This window comes from Rhinolophus sinicus, chromosome 17 (genome assembly GCF_057876585.1).
Source record: "Rhinolophus sinicus isolate RSI-liver-muscle chromosome 17, RSI-T2T, whole genome shotgun sequence".
Classification (NCBI taxonomy): domain Eukaryota; kingdom Metazoa; phylum Chordata; class Mammalia; order Chiroptera; family Rhinolophidae; genus Rhinolophus; species Rhinolophus sinicus.
In genome coordinates, this window is record NC_142517.1 from 212,074,470 (window position 1) to 212,097,088 (window position 22,619).

General features: G+C 50.8%; 1 protein-coding gene across 4 annotated transcripts in view; it reads right to left on the bottom strand.

Annotated features, from left to right (window-relative positions):
• Nucleotides 1–22,619, bottom strand: part of HDAC4 (histone deacetylase 4) — a 295,261-nt gene that overhangs the window by 244,615 nt on the left and 28,027 nt on the right. For all 4 annotated transcript variants that reach the window (XM_074316010.2, XM_074316018.2, XM_074316014.2 and 1 more), the window contains exon 2: nt 13,875–14,109. In XM_074316010.2, the coding sequence (XP_074172111.2) occupies nt 13,875–13,896 (22 nt within the window). In that variant the 5' untranslated portion in view covers nt 13,897–14,109. The remainder of the gene's footprint in view (nt 1–13,874; nt 14,110–22,619) is intronic.

Consider the following 22,619-nt stretch of genomic DNA (forward strand, 5'->3'; position numbering starts at 1 on the left):
GGGGGTACAATTTACAAACCTTCCTACACAGAAAATTCCCAGGGAGGTTCACCAGTGAATTCTTCCAAATATTTAAGCATGAAATAACATCAGCCTTACATAAACTCTTCAAGAGAATCGAATAGGGGCCAGCAAACTATGGCCCAAGGGCCAAATACAATCTGTGGCCTGATCTTGTACAACCTACTAAGGGTTTTACATTTTTAAATGGCAATTTTAAAAAATTAAAAAGAAGAAAAATATGCAACAGAGATCATATGAGGTCCATCCACGAAGTCTAAAATATTTACCACCTGACTCTTTAAACTCTGTCAACCCTAGGAATAGAAAATAGGTCACATTTTAAAAGTCCAGCATAACCTTAATATCAAAACTTAACAAGGCTATTTCAAGAAAACAAAATTACAGGTCAATCTCACTCATGAATTTAGATGAACAAAAATTAAGCCAAGTATAAAGGAAAACAAATCCAGTAGTATATAAGAAGAATGATATATTAAAATCAAGTTGGACTTCCAAAAAACGGTAAGATAGGTTTAACATTCGAAAATCTATCAAGAAAATTCATCATATGACTCAAATAAAGGAGAAAAATCACGATTAATAGATGCAGAAGCAATCTAATATATTAAGTTGAAGCAAATGAAAATGCCACTTTTGTAGACTAACAAATACCTGCAATATGATATTGTTCAACCCAATACTTTTTAGTAAGCATATTGGGTTGACTTTGGTTGGTAAAATTATAAAGGTTCTGAGTGTGCAATTCTGCCATCCATCATCTGTATCTTGCACTGTGTTCACCACCCAAAGTCAAATCTCCTTCCATCGCCATCTGTTTGACCCCTTCTACTCCTTTATTTTGACGCCTACTCACGAGAGCAGCTCAGCAAGCTAAGGACAGAAGAGTCTGCGTTAATCTGATAAAGCCTATTTGCACAAGACCTATAGCAAATTTCACACATCATGATGAAATGGTGAGAAAGTTTCCTTTGATATTCGAACAAGACACAGATGTCCACTATCACCAATTCTGTCCAACATTTGATTCAAGGCCCAAGACAATGCAACGAAGCAAAAAAGTGACAGAAAAGGTCTAAAAATTAGCAAAGAAGAAATAAAACATTCACTATCTATATACATAAAAATCCCAAAAGAATCTACAGAGAAGGTAGTATAATAATTAGCAAACTCTGTAAGGCGTCTGAAGACCAGGTGGCTACACAAAAATTAATTGTCTTTCTAAATACAAATACACAAACAGAAAAATAAAAATTTTAAAACAAAACAGCATTTAAAAAAATACCTAAAAATGGTATCTACCTAAAAGAAAGACCTGTGATCTATACACTGTGGTCTATAAAATGTGACTGAAGAAATGAAAGGAGACCCAGATAAACGGAAGGACTCACTCATGTTTGGGAAGATTAAATAAACTGATTTCGTGTACAAATCAATGCGCCCCCAACAGAGAATTTTAAAGTCAGCTTTTCAATTTCAGCAGGACACCTACTGTCTTGCTGAAATTGAAAAGCTGACTTTAAAATTCATACGGAAACGCGAAGGATTAAGAAGAACCTAGAAAACCTTTCAGATGATCCTAAGCTGGAAGACCCACGTTACAGACACTGGGACTAAGGACAAGGCTACAGTCAGATGACAGTGCTGTGCCAGCAACAAATCCACAAGCAGACAGTGGCCCACAGTCAACTCCAGAAACACGTCCCGCATACACAACACTTGACTCGGGAGCAGGGCGTGTGACGGGCAGTGGGGAAGGATGAAGCGTCTCAATGCTGTTGGGCCAACTGCACATGCAAACGGCACAGTGACCCCAATTACCAAGTCACACTGTTTCCTTAAGAAATCAATTCCAGGGGGCCCACGGATCTAAAGGTGAGTGGTCAACAATGCAGCTTTGGGGAAACAGTAGAGACTAGCTCCACGACCTCCAAGCAGGCGTAAGTTAAATGACCAATAAGTTGGACTGTGTTAAAATTAAGAACATGTGTTCATCAAAAAGCACCATAAGAAAGTAAAGAGGCAACCCACGGACTGAGAGAAAATAGCACAGGAAATAACCAACAAAGACCTCATCCCTCATCTATATAAATAACTCCTCCAAATCAGTAAGAAGAATAAAGACAACCCACGAGACGCGCACTTCCCCAGCCAGGCTATCTAGCTGCTCTGTCTGCATGTGAGAAGATGCTCGTGAGCTTGAGCAGTCAGGGACACGTGAGGTGAGCCCGGGGCGGAATGACAGACCGTGACAGTACAAGCACGCGCAGGCGGGCCTCTCGTCTGTCAGACCACGGGCGGCTGCAGTCAGTGGGGGTCGCTGTCTGGCACACACGCCTCAGGAGGAGATGCACACGTACCCGGACCGCAGCGCACTCGCAAGAGGGCTACAGTGCGTCCGACGGAACCACCCGAGTGTCCGGGACAACTGACCGGAGACCTAATGTGTGACACGCTCTACAATGACTATTGTACACCCATGGTAACGAACAAATGGCTGCAAGCCACAGCGGCAGTAACTCCCACAGCGGGCAGCTGAGTGGGAGAAGCCAGACAAAACGAGGAAACGTCCTCGGATTGTGTTGATATGAAGTTCAAACATAGGAAAAGTGAGTCCAAGGTGTTAGAAGCGCAAGGGGCACCCGGGGGCGGAGGCGGGAGGTCTGGTGAGCGAGGGGGTGCACAGGGCTGCTGGGGTGCGACTCCAGGCCTCGGGCTGTGCAGAGTCCCAGGTGAGCCTTCCGTGAGAACACAGGGCTGGTGACACTTCCACAGAAAGGCCACTGCGGAGCGGACACTCGTACGGCCACTGGCTACCGGGCGGCAGTGGGGACACTGCCAACGACCTCAGCAGGCAGCAACAGTGACAAACTGTTACGCGACGGACACCACGAAAAGCACAAGACGACAAGGCGCTCTGCGCTCATGAGAATAACCTCCAAAGGGAAGGCTCGGAGCCGCAGCACCACGGGGCACCACCATTCACAAACGGAGAGCGGGCAATGTCCCCACACGTCCTTCACTGCTCGGCTCAGACCTTACAACAGACTTTATTAACGACGCAGCCCCAGCAGAGTTCCCACACAGCCCACACCAGCCAGGCCCCGTGTGCCGGTGGTGACAGCTGCGTCCCTGCGCTTATTTAGGGGCGACTATGAACCAATGCTGACAGGTTACTGTCACTGACGCCGACGCTTGCTTCCGATTTCCCAGGCCCCCCCGCCGCCCTTTTCCACCCCAGCATGCCACGTAGGGCCCACGGTGCCCTCAGCAGTCCTGTCTCCTGAGGCTTCTCTTGGCTGTGACAGTTTCCCAGAGTTCCCTTGTTTTGGTGACCCCTACAGTATTGGGGGACTGGGCAGGTAGACCACAGGACATGCCTCTCCCGGAATCTCGGCTGAGGGGAGGGACACCACATGCAAAGAGCATTCTCATCCCACTGAAACCCACGGCCTCCACAGCACACCGTCAGTGCACACACCGCTGCCGCTGTCACACACACAGCCCAGGGAGCGGGCAAACGGCAGTTCTCTGAAGACGCCGCCACCAGGTGCCAGGCCGCAGCTGTCCTTGCAGGCACAAGGCACGCTGCTGCGCCCGGAGGGCTGCAGGTGTCCGCTGTGCCTGGACGGCTGCCAGCACCGAGCCACCCTGCTCCCGGCCCTCCCACACCTCCCGTCTGGCCCACAGAAAACTACACAGGAAACACCCCCCTCCCAGAAGCCAGTTACCTCTTTTCTAACCAGAAGAAACCAGGACTCGTGAGAGTAAACAAAATGAGGCCTAAATTTGGCAGACGAAGAAAAAAACCAAATGCTTCCATCTTCATTACACTGTGGTGATTAGCAACCAAGTCAGGTGGCTGCTGTTGTGTCTGACATTTCGTGGCTCTTCTTTCCCTCCGAGCTCCCAACTCGCTTCCAAGAAGCAGGATGAATTAACAGCACATCCACAGATCTGCCCAGAGCCAACTTCTACTCCCAAACACACGGTGACAGAGGAGACAGGATGCAGCTCCAGCGGCCCTGGAGGTGGTGACACAGCTGTCCAGGAACACTGCGAGCCAACAACATGCCTGCCTCACGGAGGGCTGCAGACCCGGCACAGGACAAACACCCCGGCTCGGGTCAAGTGCCAAGTGAGGGGAACAAGAAGCACGGGCTGCTTTTGTGCAGTTACCTCTGCGAGGCGGAGAAAAGGAAGAGGGCAGGGAGCCCCTCAGTGTGCAGTCCGGGGGCTAAGCTCAGAGAAACCAGCAGAGATGGCTCTGAGCACAGGCCAAGAGTGCAGGCGGGTCCCCCCCACACCCGACGGCCTTGGAGGGAGGTGGGGCTCAGCCCTGCCCACGAGGCAGGTGCCCAGGATGCTCAGAGAAGAAACAGGTACCACAGGGGGCGGAATGAACGAAACCTCAGCTGCATGGGCCATGCCACCAGCTGCCTACAGCTCAGCTCCGTCCCCAGGGAGTTGCTCCGCGACCTCCCACAGCACCTTCCTTGCAACCCACAGCTGGAGCATCCTGGAGGCCTGCCTGGCTTCCTGTCCCCCACCTCCCTCGCCGGCTCTCTCCTCACCCTCTCTCCTCACAGCCCCGCCTCCTGTCTTTCCAGCGGCCCCTGACACTTCTGCGTGGTGCCTCCCTGACTGCCGCAGAGTGCCTGCCCCGTGTGGGTCTCGGGCTGACCACCACCCCTCCCCGCACTGTAAAAGGATTTGCTAACTCACATGCTGCTAAATAACAATGGTGAATTCCAGTTCAAAGTTTACTCATGTTTGGTTTTTAAATCCAAAACTAGAGTTTGATGTTCGAAATTTATACATCACCACATAAAATGAGAAAATAACTTGGTATTCTTTTTCTCAGGCAGTTTTCTCAAGCTGCTGCAGTTGTCTCGCACTTTCCCTGGAATTGGATGCATGTTTTAGAACTGACGGAGAGCCCTGGATTCAATGGGGGTCTGAGCTCAGTCAGCCCAGAAGACCCCATAAGCAGCCAAGGCAAGAGTGAGACTCAGCCATAGGCGTGGAGGGTCCTGCACAGGGTGCTGGGCCACGCGGGGCAGGCCCAGAGCCTCCACGGCCCGCCCGAACCACGCTGAGGGCTCCCAGGAGCCTAGTGTCAGCTTCCCGGGGATACAGTTCTGTTTCTAACAAGACCGTACACATAGAATTGACTTGAAAAGTCTCCCAAAAAGTGTGATGGCACAGGAAAGCTGTATCTAACAAAAACTCGTGAAAACTACGCATTTACTTTACATAAAGTAGGAAAACACACAGCGTGCTTGTAGCAGGCGACGGTAGACATTACCTTCCCCAGTGATTCACCCTGTGTCTCAACATGAATGCAGGACTGGACACAATGAGCTCCCTGTCCGCTCCTGTCCGCTCCTGTCCAGGTGAGAACCTGGACCCACAGCCCTGCACGCGAGAGCAAGCATGACCACCCACCGGGTGTGACGGGCGGGCCGGGCTCACGCTGGATGTCCCCCTTTCTGTTGTAAAAGGCCTGGGTTTTGACTGTAAATACAAGGCTGGCCTAGTCCCCAAAGCCCCAGTGGCGGCCTCTCGAGAGAGGAAGACACAACATCACCTATCAGCCAACTTCTAGACACAACGCAGGGGCTGCCTGAAGGCAAAACTCAGGTGTCCTTCTGAAGGACGAGGCCTGGACAGGGCAGCGTGGCCCCACATCAGGTGGCACCCAGGCCAGGCCACGCAACCCCACGACGTTCCTTCAGCAGACGTGGCACGCAGCTGCCTCTGCGCAGTGGCTCAGCCAGCCCTCCTCCCACCCATCCCCCAGTCGAAGCCCAAATATTTCAGAAATGGGGATCGTTGAGAAACAACACAATGATGCTCTCTCGGGCCATTTAAGCAACTCCAGACGGACCCGATGGCTCTTTTCTTCTCACGACAGTATTGATGTTGGAAATAATATGCCCCAGCCAGAGCAGACGCGTTCCATCAGGTCACACACGCCCACAGTCCCCAAAATCTCCAGGGAAAGGCCCTAAAAACACCACCTCCTTAGAAACTCTAACTGTTGAGGCTGCAGCCATGCCAACCCGTCCACCAAACCCACTCCTAACAGGCTCTCCATAGCGTCAAAAGAAGTAAGAACACCCACAAACACAAAGCCACACCCCGCCCATGGTTCTCAGGCGTCAAGTCCCATGGCCCCATGGACAGTTCAAAGAAAGCCCAGCCAAGAACCAAGAAAGCCACATCTGCATCCAGGCCGGGGCCACCAAGCGTGTGGGCTTCACCCGGGCAGAGGTGCTGCCAGCTGCACACAGATGTATCGAATGGGACCAAAGAGCTGGCAATGGGAACACGGAGCAAGCAGGAGTGGGAAGCACCACCCCACAGGTGCCTCCCTCCCCAGCGTGTCCAGGGCACGCGGTCTCCCAGCTCCAGGAGTCACTTGTCACCTGTCAGGTGCTACAGCCCCCCCCCTTCCAGGGTACCCCAGCCCTTCCGTGAACCACAGTTGTGCCAGAGGCTGCCCAGTGTCAGCCACCTGCAAGAGTGGACACACCCCCACCCCTACTTCGCACACCACCGCGAGAAATGATGCTTACAAAACGCTACCGATGAGGGGGATCCTTTAAGGACCGGACCCACAGAGAGCCATAAGAGCCCGAGGACAATCCATGACAGTCTCTACCTCCATGTCCCCAGTGTCCCCTAACACTCCCTAAGTTTTCTAAGACTCCTTTTACCCACTGGCATCTGAGAAAGAAATCACCCGCCTTCGTCCGTCTCCCTGATCCTCAAGACAAGACTAAAACACAGTAGGTGGTACAATGGAACCGTGCAAGAATAATCCAGAATGCGTGTGCCTTGCTCTCGCACAGCCCAGAGATGTGGGCGTTTGGGCAGACACAGCTGGGCTGGGCGCCTCTTCCTGCACAGAAGGACGGCGGGCAGGTCTGCATTCCGTGTGTCAGACCCCAGCGGGGAGGCCGGCCTCACAAATCCATCAGCCAGCCCTCGATTTGGGTTAGAGCAACGTGAACACGAGGACGGAGCATCCAAATGCCGCTCGTGTGCTCAGTGCTGAGGGGCTCCCAGGAAAGGCTCCCACAAAAGGCTCCTCACGGAAGCAGGGTGGCAAGGGCTCCCCACCGTGTCAGGAAAGGCGCTAAGGCAGACTCCACGGGCTCTGCCGCCGCACAGCCTGCTGAGCCAGCAAGTCAACCAGGAACCGGGCGGCGACAGTCCATTCTCTACAAAGGGTTTCCTAGGAAACCCACACGTATTTGAAAAGGAATTAAACCTGCCTATGAATGCAAACGAATCAAAACAGAACCTCAGCTCCTAAAATACAAAGTGCTCTCTTCGCTTTACCACCTGAATGACTAGACCAGAAGAAGCAACTTTCTAAGAAACGGCCTAGGAGTTTAAAGTTGATGAAAGTAGAGGAACGGCACCAACACAAAAGCTGCATCAGTGAAAGGCTTGGGAGATGATGGCTTACCGGCGGGAACCGCTCCGACCTTGACCATGGAGGCTGAGTCAGAGCTCGTTTGACCCTCAGGAGACTGTCCCTTGTTAAGTGCAGAAAACCAATCCCCCAATTAACATCAAGACACTTCCACCATTTTACGGAGTTCCTTACCAATGCTATTTCAATACACGGAGGTACGATACCTGTGTATTTTATTATAAATATATACAGATCACTCAAACACGCCCCAGAACAACTTTTCAAAAGCACACAGCATTCATAAGAGTTAGAAAACAGTTAGCATGTTGAACACTGTTTTCCATGTTAAAATCCCCAAAGTTCTGCAGTTGCATTTCAACATGGAATGTTCCCAGTTAGGAGCATCACATTCAGGGGACAGCAGCGAGGACACTGGGCGGGGGAGGAGAGAGTGATTCGGGCTGAGGGTGTGCGACCCTGAAGGCCAGCAGGAGACGGAACACGGGGCCTGTGACACTGTGACACAGCCCAGGCGTCCTCCAGGGGTGTCACCTGCAGGCCAACACTGCCACAGACCAGGCTCCGCCCACCAGGCCCAGCTCTGAGAGGCAGTGTCTCTTTCTCTGTTTGTCTGGTAGGAAGGGGGGGGGTGTAAAGACTATAATATAGCTCCTTTCATTACACACTGCTTTTCACTCCTTACGGCAGCACCCCCACTCTTGCTAAGTGGCTAACAGCTAGCCAATTTAAACATGCAAAGTCAGATATAATCCTAAAGTTTACAGTTATTTGCCTCATTTGAAATTTTCTTAATCACTGTAATTCCCTTTTTAAAAGAGTCCATTTTTTATCATGTTCTCATGAAATAAGCAAATCAAAGGCTGATAGGTGGAAGGACAATGAAAAGTTTCAACCAAAACCTCCCCAGTTAAGCCGGTATGCCCCTCTCCCAGTCCGCTCTCTCAAGAGAAGCTCAGAAAAGTTCAGGGATCCTTGGCACATCCATCACAGCAGCACCAAAGCCAGGAAGTACAACAGCAGCAAAACCACGCTCACGGAAACCCAGGGGACACACAGCACGTGTCCCAGGAGAGGGCCCAGTGCTGGGCAACGCGGGACGCGAGGCCCACAGTCCCTTCTCCGCACCTACAAGGTCATGGGACCCAGAGGGAAATGGGACTGGGTCCTGCCCACCCTGCTCCAGACTCCTGTACCCCGACACCCATCTCTCGACACCCATCTCTCCACTCCCAATTATCCTTCCCCTGGGCCCTGGGCCTGGCCCTCCACACCCTACTTAGGCAGGTGCTTTTGGGACTCAGCCCCCGTGTCCTGACTCCCACATCTTGCTAAGTCTCCGTCCGTCTACTCTCATCACAGGGACCACACTGCTCCAGGGGCCACTGCCTCCACCCGGCCTGGGACCCGCGGGCACAGCAGCCGGCTCGGCCTGGGCCCCCCGGGCACAGCAGCCAGCTCGGCCTGGGACCGCAGGCACCCGGCGTCTGCCAGCAGCAGCAGGTCATGTCTATGAAGGGCAGATGATGGATTCTGGTTCCGGTCGGCTTCTGATCGGCTGCCTGACCTCTGGCGAGGCTGCACAGCAGTAATACTGACCTATTTACCTACAAGCCGCGAATCACGATATGCTAGCGCATGACCCGGGTTAGCCTGAAAAACAAATGAAATAAGTACCGCACAGCTCAGAACAAAGTCGCCCTTCACTCTAGCTTCCTGGAAGTGCAGCACGGTTCCACCCGGAGCGAGCAAGAGGCCAGGCTGCCATCCCGGTGTCCAGAGGTGGCCGCACACCTGCCCACCTGTCCGCTGTGACCTGCCCGCATCGGGTGCAGCAATTACAGTGTTGGTTCCAGCACCAAGCGGCATCAGTGGTCTCTAATGCCAGGCTTTCTATGTCAAATACGTACGGAGAACTCATTCTTAAATTTCAATATCATTAATCAGCCAACATTCAGCATCTCAGAACTCAGAAATTTGCATGTCTACAATGGTGGCTTTGAAAAAAAGGACAAAAATGCAAATGTTGCACAGACTGGAAGAATTTTCAGAGATTGCCAAACAAAGCACCAGTGCGCCACTGACAGTGACTTTTCTGAGCTCTTCACAGCGACTGAGCGCTCCTGATTTTGAAAAGACAAAACACAATTTGAGGATTGAAAAAGAAGGAAGCTGCAAACAAGTCGTTAGGGCTCCATGATTCCCAGAACAAACCTTGGCTGATTAAGCTCCCAGATAATGATGGCCTGGGGGTCGGGAGACGGAAAATTCAAGAGCTGCAGCAGCTCGGCTGGTGGGGCTGGGGAAGGCCTGGAGGGTGGAAGGAAAGGCAGCAGCGCAGCGGGTTTCTGAACCTCTCCTGCAGGAGCAGGAGCAGGAGGAGACCCGGGGCTCAGCACCCCGTCTGCGCAGCTGGGCAGTCCTGTCTCCCCTCCAGGACACCTGTGTGGGGTTAGTGTCGGGATCCGCTCCACTACCATGTCCTGGGGGCCCTGCTGGCCTGCCCAGAAAGCTCTCAAGCCTTCACAGAAGGGTCTGGTCTGGAGGAAACTCTCCTCTCGCTGTCCCCCGCTGCCCCAGGCCATTTCCTTGCCCTGGCTCCCAGCTCTCCTGAACACCAGGCCTGGATTTCCATCCTCAGTCAAGGCCAGTGGGTTCCCCAGCCCCCCAGGCGCTTCTTGCAGCCCAGGGCCCCGCCCAGGGTCTAGAAGCCGCCCATCCAGCTAAGGATCGATGTCCCCTTTGTGCTAATTGCAGGTCCTCAAAATACATTTTCTCTATAGTCCTTAAAACGTTGCAATATTCCCGACACATTCAATCATTGCAAAGCATGATTTAAAGCACATAAAAATGTTCCTTTCTAAGATATTTTCTATCTTAAAATATAATAACCTTGGTGGCCAAACTGGTTGAAATAAACAGATTCAAGATCAAACAAAGGAAGATGGGAGCAGGAAAACTGAAAGAAGCCAGATCCCAGCTCAGCCCACGGAGGGCAGAGAGCCTCCTCCCGGAAAGCTTCCAGGACGAAAACTTCACCGCGGTCTGAAGAAATCAAACCACGTTGAAACTCACTAACCACTAAGTTACTGTGCAGACTTTTTAGCAGCTATTATGCTGATGGGGTATTTCAGACTCAACAGAATATTAAGAAATCAGAGAATGGTCCAAATTAAAACACTGATCTTAAATATACAGGTTTCTCTCAAAACAGTTTTTCTGCTTTGACTGAACACTAAGCATGACTCTTACCAAGAAGCAGGGAGAGATAGGACACTTGAATTACCCGATTCCAGTCCTGCCCTATAAGTTTCTACCAAGAGTCAGGGCTGGACGACCACACACGGGTCCTCAATGCCGTCGTGGGCTTCCCACATCGCCAGCATTTCCCGTCAAGACTTCCTCCCTGCAGAAATGTACACGGAAGCTAAACTCCACTGCAGAGGCGGGTGGTGTCACAAAGGTGTCTGAGTGACAGTGGTTTTCCTGTAATTCAGCCAAGTTACAACATGCGAGGCACACTGTTCCCAGGCCAGACACAGTGTGTGCTAGGAGGAAGGACGAGGGACGCGAGTCTCCCTTTCCTGCCAGCAGGCCCCCCACACCGGGGACTCCACTTCCGGGGGGGCCCCTGTGCCACCCAACACAGCACCCTGTTTCAGCACGTTCCCAACTGGACAGGCAGGAAGCGTATTTCAGACCCTCTTCTCACTCTTCTTAACTATCACAGAAGAGCTCTTTTAGGCTAAATCAATCCATGCCCTTTCCCCGGGCTGCTCACATCATTAGGAATCCTTATTCAGAGCAATAAAACCCTAACAGTTAACAGTTTGACGTCAGAGAGCCAGGGCCCGGCTCTGGCAAAGTTCATAAAGAACGGCAGTAAAATCATAATGCATACCTCACCCCACACCAGAGGGAGTTCTAAAGCAACACGGGCGAGAGAAAAGTTATACACAGCAAACAAAAAGGTCATTTTCTGAGCAGGGCAAACCAGGTTGTGCTGCAAGGGTGAGAGGAGGGACCAACAGCAGCAGGTCTCTATCTGGGGCTGACACACCCCCAGGAGCAGAGAGACCCAGGAGAAGAGAGGGTCCCCAGGAGCAGTGAGGGCCCCCGGGGAGCAGTGAGAACTTCGGGGGAGCAGTGAGGTCCCGAGCGCACCACCCTAAAGACATCCATGACAGAGAAGGGGAGCGGCTCAGCTTTCCAGGGCAGCCCTGCCCTCACAGCTCCACCCCTTTTCAGTCTTCAGTATTCAACCCCCACAGAGGAACAGCCTGCTGGGGCCAGCACGCGGCAACACCATGCACAGCCAGGCAGGACAGTCACTGCAATGAACATCAATGGGCAAATCCCGCACCTAAGGGCGAGGACTCCCAGAGGAGAAAAGCAAGAGCCAGAGGGGCCCAGGGAGGTGTCGGTTCCTTCCAAAAGGAACCGAGGACGGACGCACTTCTAGGAGATACAATCTTCCTTACGAAATACCTTGTATTTTGTTAAGAGACCTGAGCCACAAGAGATAACAGTCATTTATTTTTAAGCACTGAAATAAATAAAGAAAAATGGTCAGTAATGTAAAAACAGGATTACAAACTCCAATCATAATAGAAAATTTCACACTTCCCTAGAAATTGAGCAGACAAAAGAGTAAAGCTATAATTTAAATAACTCAATTGAGTTAACATGTAAAGATAACTTATAAAGAATACATTCATATGCTCCCACACACGTATAAATGCATCATACATGAGGAGTTCTGCATCCAGTATGATGGACACATATAGACGGCTGCAGACGGAAGAAGAGCCTCTCCCCAAATGCCAGGGGCACTTACAGGATCTGACCTTGTCTACACCGAGCCGTACACCTGCGTGCACCCATTTACACAGCAAGGTAAACTGTCATTCTCCCCTACCAGGCTGACAGTGAGATAGACGGACCCGCCCAGTGTTGGTGGGAAAGGGGAAATACAGGTCCTCACAAACTGTAAATAAGGAGCTAAAGAGACGGAGCGTCGTTTTCAATGCACATGCCTCCCGACTGAGACTTCCTGCTTCTGGAACTGACCCAGTGGAGCCTGACAGACGCGTATGTGCAAATCCATGCCCCAGGACTGCCCGATGCCAGCTCGGCTAATATAAATAGTGCTGTAACCACAGAAATACCCATCTACAGCTATCAAAATTAAGTTGGCGTTACGTACACGCATAGGACATCAGCAGACGCTCATAACACATTAAAATGGAAAGAGTGAAATACAGACCCACATACGGGAAGACGACACGCAGCTACACGTTTACACGCATCCCGTGTTCAGACACAGGAAAGGGCCAGGCCCGCTCCACAGCGGCTCTGGGGGCGGGGGGGCGGGCTGGGCACCACTCAGCGTGTACGTTACACCCTCCAACCCAGACTGCTGCCTTCTGATTCACACACTGTATAGATCAATAATAAACAGTTTAAATCAAGAAAGCCTCCATATCTAAATATAACCGGGAATCCTGTCCTCGGGAGCTTCAGACAACTGTGTGAACCTTCGTGCCCTCCCGCAGGGGGAGACCCCACCCGCAGCCTCCGCCTGCACACTGCGGAGCCAGACCCCACGCAGGACATGCGGGGCCCGGCCAGGTGGGCCAGCGCCTGCCCGCACACGTGCATACGGGGCAGACTGATACCCAATACCCGGATGTCAGCGGAAGTGGCAGCAGCCCGGGCAGCAGCCAGTGCCTGGAGCCCTGGCCTGTGAGACAGGACAGGGCGGGACTCCAGGCTTTCATCGTGCGACTGCACTGTGACTTCGCAAGGGGACGAGGACACGTCCTAAAGGCGGTGCCCAGAACACACTTCTGAAGGTACAGACAGGCCAGACACACGCGGTTTCCAGCCTCGCTGGGCCACTTCTATGTCCATGACCTTAGACAAGTCACTTCGTCGCTCTGGCTCTGAGGTTTTCAGGGCACTGAGAGGACTAACACATGTGAAATGCGTACTGCAGAGCCCACGAAAAAGCGCTCAGACAGCAGAAGCGACCCGTGGCCACACAGCCTCAGACCCAGTCCTCAAACCGAGCCGAGGCCCAGTCACAGAAGCACTCTCACCCCCGCGGGCCCCCCAGGACCAAGGAAACTGGCTAAGAAGTTAACCGCAAACCACGGAGTGGCCTTTAAGTGTCATCTGGCCAAAGCACAATCCTTTTCTCACGGCATCAAGAAACTCGTCTGCCACTCAAGTCAGGATGCAAACCAGCCCAACACTGGGGCCCGAGTGCCCTGAGCTGAAGAGCAGTCTACCATGCGTGCTTGCTGCTGTCGTAAACCACCAGGAGCCATTACGGAGAAAAGCTGGTGACAGGCTATGGCCACCAGTGAGCCCCTTGTGCCAAGGACAGCCCGCGCCTGCTTACCTGGGTGGCTTTGGGAGCTCATTGCTAGCAGCGTCTGCGCCTTCCTTCCAGCAACTCAAAATGGCTCAAAGATTCCACGTAAACAATCGCTCCAAAGAGCTGCAGAGTTCCACCGACACATCCAAGTGCAGCAATAGGCAGGATCAGAACACAGCCACACCACCGCTGGGGCTCGCCGACCACGTCGCATAGGCCCAGGGGAGGCCGGGGTCTCCACGGGCTCTCAGGACAGGACCTGTGTGGTGAGAGAAATAAGACGGGCGTCAGGCAGGATGCAGGGCCTCATCTGAACCAACCCCGAGCTCGGGACTCGAGCGTTTTGTTTTTCATTCACTTTCACTAGGGCTGGCGAAAAGCATTCATATGGACACATTTCTGCTGACGCGAAGCACTCGGGGGTCTTACTGGTAAATATGTGTGAACAGGTGTAAAACCCTACCTGCTGAGTAGTGTTTCTCAGCCTCGGCGCCATCGGTGGAAAACACCTTACAAGAGTAACCCCTCTCAGCCGCCCCCAGCACACAACGGTTCACTCCTGCACACGCCATCCAGCCCTGTGCACAGGTGCTCAGACTCTAGCTTGCAGGACCCTAGAGTTCCAGCCTAACTTCCGCTTTCCTCACTTAAGTCGTTCCCCATGTTTTCATCTTCCTAATTACCATGCTCTCAGTTGGTTTCCATTTTCTTATTATAAAAGTAATACCTGCCCATCACAGGAAAGTATGTAACAAGTCACCGTGATGCCACCACACAGAGGAGACACTTCGCTTCTTGCCCCCACACACACGTGGCTCCACAGCTGTGCATCCCCCCTCTTTGCGGACATCACAGCCAGGAACTTTCCAGTGTCATAACCACCTTGCTAATGCCGTTCGGAAGGCTGCCTCCTAGTCCGGTGTGACAGAAGCCACCTCTCCCCCACTTCAGGTGCTCCTGATGAGCCTGCAGTCACAGGGCCCTGTCCCCAGACCAAAGGGTGGCACGCAGCTGGAGCCCAGCTCGTCAAGCCCTCCCCCCAAGACCAGCCTCTTGCACACATCAATCACTTAACAGAAGAGCCCCACCACCAAGTGTCTGCCCATGTGGTGGTATCGTGGGTCACTTGTTAAAACTCTTCTGTGACGAGCATGTGTTACTTTTATAATCAGAATATAGAAATAAACAGCTATGGAGATTTTCCTGTTGATCCTGGCTTAAGGCCCTTATGAGGCCTTTCTGTCATCTCTTCCTTTACTAGTGTGACAAATTCCTGTTCTTGATTAAATTACTCAACAATTATTTTTTCCCTATTGCTTATAAGCAAAGAACCATAACAAACATGTCACGTACAGGATCACTCCCAAAGGCTGGCTGCTTAAGTGCTTTCTGGTTTCCAAGTACACATTATAACTCTGGGATTAGTATCTGTACAATCACTGTTCTGTATCTGGTTATTTCCTTAAACAGTAACTTACTTCTCTCAGGTTCACACTTTTTATTCATCTCTTGCCCAGAAGGAACACCGTTTTCCTGAAGGCAAGGTAGATGGCATGTTTTGCAAACCCTTGCAATCTCGGGTGGCTCTTACCCTTCACACAAAAACCATGTGGCTGGGTATAAAAGTCTTAGCATGGCTGGGTATAAAATCTTAGATCAGACATTTTATTCTCCAAACCTCTAGCCACTGTGTCACCCTCAACATCAAAGAAAATCCCCATCAGCTGAAGTGTTTCCTGTCTGGGGGTTTGAGGGAGGGACAGGGCTAGTCATGTTGTGGTTGTTCCTGTCACTTGGCTCTATCTGAATTCTGCTAGAATTTCTTTTTCAATCCTGAAATTCCCAAATGTTGTCAGAAGACGGATGGTAAGAGTCTCTTTTCATTTATTTTGCTCCAAACATGAACCTTTCAATACATATTCGTCTTTGTGCTCAGAAAAATGTTCTTCAGTTACATTCTGGTTATCATTCCTGTTAGATGTATGTTGGCTTCTTTGGGGATCGCATCTTGTGCAGGTGTCATTGCTCCATCCTATCAGGCCTTTGTCACCGCTGCCACACGTGTTGTTCATTCTGCATTCCCAGGCATCTTCTCAAGCATGTTCTCCACGTCACCACTATTTTCCATGTCACTTTATCCCACGTGGCTTCTACTACAGATTTTAATTAAACCGTAAACTTTGTTTTCAACCATTTCCCTTTACAAGTCATTCTGTTGTCTTTTCCTCTCAGCTGGTTCTCTTCATGAACTTCTGCTCCTGTCTGCAGAGTCATGTCTTCTCCGAGCCAGTCTTTTGAAACTGATCTTCTGATGTCGACCATCAGTCACTTTCAGAGATATGTTCATCTTCTGCATTTCAGGACAGTGCCCCTCCCCAATTCTGGAACCCCTCTGCAAGGCCCAATGGTGGCAACTGTTTGTTTCTCCCCAAATAAGAACAGCTCTGGTGCAGACCCAGGTTTTGGCAGCGCTGTGTGCCCTTGCTCCCACCCCATCCTGTGTCCGCTGCAACACTGACTGAACACCTTCTCAGGGCCCTACGCTAGCAGCTGACAGTCCACAGCCAAATGTCCAGTGTCCTGCAGCCTCCCCTCTCGTGCCGCGATGCCTGCCTGAGAGGAATGTCCTCCCAGATGCACAGTAAACAGAGCAAAGAAGTCTGCTGTCAGATGACACATGTGTTCTGGAATAAACTCACACGCCACAAAACCATAGACTGCAACTACTGGGGCTTATGGGAAAATAAGGTTGGAGCAGACTATTCCAAACTGCAGTGTAACAACCAGGTGCTATAATAGTCAATATAACGCTAATAAAAACATGACCACAGTATAAAAAGGATATGTAAAAGGCCCGATAAATAAAAAGTCCAGTAAATGTACAATTTTACCTTTTAAAAAAAGGTGGCAACAGTTTGATAAGAGAGGATAATGGAATAATTGAAGCTTCTAAGTTATGGCCTCAGGGACAGGACATACAGATGGAGAAAACCATGCAGTGGAGGCTTCTGGGCGAGAGCAGGAGGGGACGAGCAGCACCCACGGCACAGGCTCCCCGACTGCCGTGCTCAGTGAGCGCCCTCGACGTCCGAATGCTGCTCCCTGACGTTAAGTCATCACGGATGCACGAGGAGTCAAGTGTGGCCCAGCTCAGCCTCTGCGTCACTCGTACCTCCGCCCGTCACCAGCAGCACACGAGCCGTCTCGTGTCACACAGACATGCTTTGGTGCCGGGCAATGTCCATGAAAGAAACTGCATCCCAGGGCTCTCACGTTCTATGGCTGCCACGACCTGGGAGGCTTCCAACTACAGAAACGTACTGTTCACAGTTCTGGAGGCGGAACAACTCCACTCCGACACCTATGGGGACCCTCCTGCCACTTCCGGCTCCTGCTGGCTGCACATGCACTACAGCAGTCCCTGGCTGGCAGCTGTGTCACTCCACGCTGGCCTCCATCGTCACATGGCTTGTCCCTGTGTGTCTCAGCCATCTTCTTGTAAGGACACCAGTCATGCTGATCAGGGGCTCACCTGGGTCAAGTACCACTTCATCTTAAATGATTCGTACATCGGCAACGACCCTGTTTTCCAAACAAGGTCACGTCCTGAGGTCCTGGGACTTGGGTGTTCCATGTGTCTTCTTTCTGAGGGGGACACAGTTCACCCCTAACAGCCAGTACACACAGCACCCAAGGAGCTTCCTGACTGCTCCACACAAGCCCAGCCAGTGTTCTATGCGCTCACATGGTCCCGGGAAGTAAAGCGCCGCCCTCATTCCACAGTCCTCTCCATCGGCCGAGACCACACTGTACACAGACCTACTCTTTCAAAGGAGGGGCACATACGAAGTGGAGCGGGAAGCATGGGGTTGGAAAAGCAGCTCCATGCCACAAGGGGACAGCTGCCGCCTGTCCGGGGTGGTTCAGAGGTGACTGCACACATCAAAGGAGACAGTGCAGCCAGCACGGCCTTCGTCCCTGCTCTCAGGAACTGTGGCGGCGTCACGGAGCTCAGGGCCGCCAGCACAGCCGCACGCAGTTCCAGCACACTCTGCATGCTGCGTCTCCAAGTGGCACCAGACAGGCCTTTCCACGAACGTGCAGGCAGGTGCTGGCAGCAGAGCAGAGGAAACAGCGCCGAGAACGTGACAGGCATGTGACAAGGACTCAGCCAGCTAATCCAGCTGAGAAGTACCATGTCCGGCCCACAGTAAGTACCCAAGTATTAGCCACTGGTGAGACCATTATTTATTTTAAACCAAAAGCTGCTAATACAATTTTGACAATTAGAAATTTCCCGAGGGACAATCAGAATTCTGCTTCCAGCCAAAATAGAGTAACAGGGACCAGATTTCCCCTCACACATGAAACAGCTAAAACTGACAAAATACATGAAACTATGGTTTCCAGACACTGGACATCAGGCATGGTGATCGCAGAGGAGAAACGACCTCAGTGAGCCCCATAGTTGCCCCAGGCTGTGGTGTCAGGAGAACAGAAAGAACTGGAAAAGTAACGCCTTAAAATGTCCCACATTTGATGAAAACTAAAACCCACAGACCCAAGCACAAAACACTGGAAGAAGACGACACCAAGGCCCAAGTATCTTAAAACTCGTTCTAAGATCATGTCTTAAAAGGTGTTGGGAAAGAAACGAAACAAATCACAGACAGAAAGGCAAAATAAGAGCGACAGCACATTTCTCAGCTGAAAGCATGTGGGCCAGCAGGCAGTGAAGGGACGCGCTGGGCGGGGGGCCACAAACTGCCACCGCTGAGAACAGCTTTCAAAAACAAAGGTGAAACAGAGATGTTTTCAGATGTTCGAAAGCTGAAAACATTCAGCAGCAGCAGCTCTGCACTAACAGAAATATCAGAGGAGTCCTTCGAGCAGAAAGCAGGTCGCACCAGAAGGAAACGCGGCTCGCTATGAGGGTGGAGTGTGCGACGTGGGAACCACACAGTAAAATAAATATAAAAGTATCTTCTCCCATATTGACTCTCTTTAAAAAAGAACTGTTTAAAGCACAAATAATAATGCATTGAGAAGTTTATGTCAAGTGCACTAAGAAAACATCAAAAACAACACAGAGGCGGCTGGGCAGGGGTAGAGCATGCTTTCCTGTGTTCTTACACTAGGCGTGGAGTGGTGTGACAGCACTTGACAGCAGACTGAAAAGGTGGAGATATATGCCATAAATCACAAAGCATCCACTTAAGAACAACAGTTCTAGTTAAAAGTCAATAGAAAATATATAATATAACCATAAAAATATTCAATCCAAATGCGGGCAGAAAAAGAACAAGAAAGTGACAAATAGGAGACAAACAGAACGATGGTGGCTGTAAACCCAACTCCATCAATGACCGTATCAGATGGCCCCCCAACCCCAGTGGAAGGGCAGAGGTTGTGAGACTGGATGTAAAAGCAGGACCCCACCTTGCCAGAGTGTAAAGAAGAATCCTGTGAGGTAGGACTGCAAATGATTTGGAGAGGACGTCACGCATTTTATATCATGAAATAAATCTTCCCCCAGTTTTACAGACCCAATTATAACGCTCCCTACAAGGAACCCATTTTAAGTACAAAGATACAAATAGATTAAAAGATGGAAAAGGTATATCATGCAAACACTAATCAAAAGAAAGTTATCACAGTTATATTAATATCAAAGTAAATTTTAAAGAAAGGACGTCACCAGGGATAAAGAAAGCCATTTCCTAATGGTACCGGGGTCAGTTCGTCAAGAGGATACAACAATCCTAAACATCGATGCACCTGAGAGCAGAGCTTCCTACACGAAGAAAAAAGTCATGGAGCGAAAGGAGAAACGGACAAACCTGCGGTGATAGACGGCAGTTTCAACACCCTGCTCTTAGCAACTGTCAGAACAAGTAGACAGATGACTAGTAGGAAACGATCACCCGATTTGACCAAAAAGACATTTACAGAACTGCTCTATAAACAACAGAATACATACTCTTCATGTTCTTTTTAAAGGTACATAGAACATTTACCAAGATATACATCTTTTGGGCAAGTCTCATGATACATTTTAAAAGACTCAAGTCCAGTCATATAAAAATGTTCTCTGACTAAATGAAATTTAATTAGAAATCAGTACTGGAAAAGATACCTGGAAAACTCCAAAAATTTGGAAACTAAATAACGTATTTCATGAGGCAAAAAAGAAATTAAAACACAAATTAGAGAGTATTTTGAAATGAATGAAAATGAACACACAACATAATACAATGGGTAGTGCTCAGAGGGAAATTCCTAGCACTGAAAACCTATATTAGAAAAGAACGTCTCAAATCAATGACTTCAGGTTCCGCCTTAAGAAACTAAAAACAGAAGAAATCAAACACAAAATAAGCGAAACCTCCAAGAAAAGATAATAACAAAGAGCAGAAATCAATGAACTAGAAAAGAGAAAAACCAATGAAACTAAAAGCTGATTCTTTGAGACAATAAAATGGATAAACCTCTAGATAAACGGATGGGGAAAAGTGAAGAAAGAAGATACAAGTTAAGAGTATCAGTGAGAGAGGGGATGGCCTGCAGACCATACCGATACTAAATGGACAACAGGGACTATTGTGAACTCTATGCCAGTGACTTTGACAACTTAGATGAAATCAACGAATGCCTTGAAAGACCCAACCTACCAAGGTTCACGGGAGGAGAAGGCCCTGGGCGTCTCACGGCTAAGGGACCCTCGGGACATCCCACCCGCAAGTCCCCTGGTTCACTTTCCTCTTGCTTCTGTAGATGAGTTAGACTTCCACGTTAGACAGCAGGATGAGCTGTCACTTCTCCATCTTCCCATTTAATCAATGATTTATTTCCATCACGAAGGGCTCATGGATGTTTATTTTATTCTGTGTGGTAATCCAATACTATCCTTACTTGTTGCCCAGGCTTTGGCTGTTGGGAGCTGCTTCAGGTCAGCGCTCGTGTTTTTGTGACAAGCCCCCACCCCAACCTTTCTTTCTTTTTTTAAGCACTTCCTTACTTTCTGGTCACCACCCTGGGATCAACCCCTTCTCCAGAGCCTGGCTCCTCCCTGTGGACAATGTCCAGACACCAAGGCCCGGTGCTCTGTGCGCCCTGCACCACCGGGGTCGCCCTTGCAGCACACAGTGTGCGCACACTCACACATCAGTTTCTATCGTCAAATCCTAAGTTTGCACGGGCACCTCGGAGCCCAAGCCACCACAGGTCGGCGTTCCCTTCACCTTCCTTCCACAGCAGTGAGAGGGGCCTGCTTCTCATCACCCACGACGTATTGTCTTTGTTCAACTCTGGCCGAAAGTGGTTTCAGAACTGCCACCCGCCCACACGAGGCACACATGTGCCAGCGAGCTCCGCCCAGCACGTACGTGCAGCTCCTTTGCCTCCAGCGTCCCAGGAGCGGCCAGGACACAGCTTTGGTTCACTTGTTAGTGTCTGTTTCATTTGGGGTGTCCCGCAGCCTGGCGGCTTTGAACTGTCTCGGATTTGGGAACAGCAAGAAATACAAATTTTGTTTCAGTGAAAGGAAGTGCTCATATTGATATCTGCAATTTAAATTTGAGATCTTCCAGGATTTTAATGTAAATTGCTTTTGCTTAAGAAAAGCTTCTGTATTGTGAGAATTTCGAGCGCATACAAAGTAAACAGAACAGTATGAGCTCGTAACACCCGCTTCAACAATCACCAACCCCCTGCCGGCCTTGCTTCCCGACGTCTCCTCTCAGACACTGAAATGCCCAGAATTTAACTGTAGAATTTTTTTAATGGGTGCATCTGTGTAAGCCTACTACCATGAGTTTCTTCTTACTTTTAAATGCATTGTCAAACTGAGAGAAATAAATACTTAGATATAATTTATTCAGAACCCAGTTCTATTATAAACAATGGGGCTTTCAGAAGATCACGTCCTCCACACTGTGAAAAACAGAAGATCCCTGAAGGAGTGTGAGCAGCACAGAGTCTGGGGCAGGCCAAGCGGCATATGAACACGGACATGGCCCTGGCCTCTCCCGCCCCAGAGGGAACCCGTCCCCAGAGCCGAGGGTGCACCACTTACAGCATTTCCCTCCGTGCCAGCGGCAGCCCCTGCCAGCCGAGACCGTCACGCCTGCTGCCTCTGGCACAGGCTGTCTCAGAGCCAGGCTGTGCCAGGGCCCAGGGCCCCAAGAGGAAGGCAGTGGGAGCTCGGCTCTGGAGAAGCAGACACCGGCGAGAATCTGGAACACAGCAGGCGTGGGGCTGGGAGGCTGCAGAACCTCAACGCCCAGCCTGGGAGCACTGCCTCCTAGACCAGAACCAGGACACCATGAGGAACCCAGGAGGCAAGACGTTGGGCTCCAGGATGCAGACAAGTTAAAGCAAAGGAGCATGTGTCAGGGGTCCATGGCTGCAGCAACAGAAAGCATCCAGGCCGACAAAGGCAGCCCCCAGAAGGGAACTGGGCAGCTGGAGAACCGGTGGAGCGATTCTGAGGCAAGAGAAAATGGGGCGGGAGGTTCCCAGACTGTGGGAGTCAGACCCCATGGCGAGCGTGTGGGGACACTGACCAGCAGTCCCAGCAAAGTGAATTCAGTGGGAAAAGGCTCACTCCCCAGAGGACAGTGAAGTGCTGTGACCGGAGCAGGGGACAGAGGGCAGACATGCCCCAGCACCCGGCCGGCAGCAGCTCTGCTCAGTGGGCTGAGACGCGGCTGAGACGGCGGCTCCCCAGCCAGGACCATCACGGGCTCCGAGATGCCAACTTCCCACTCC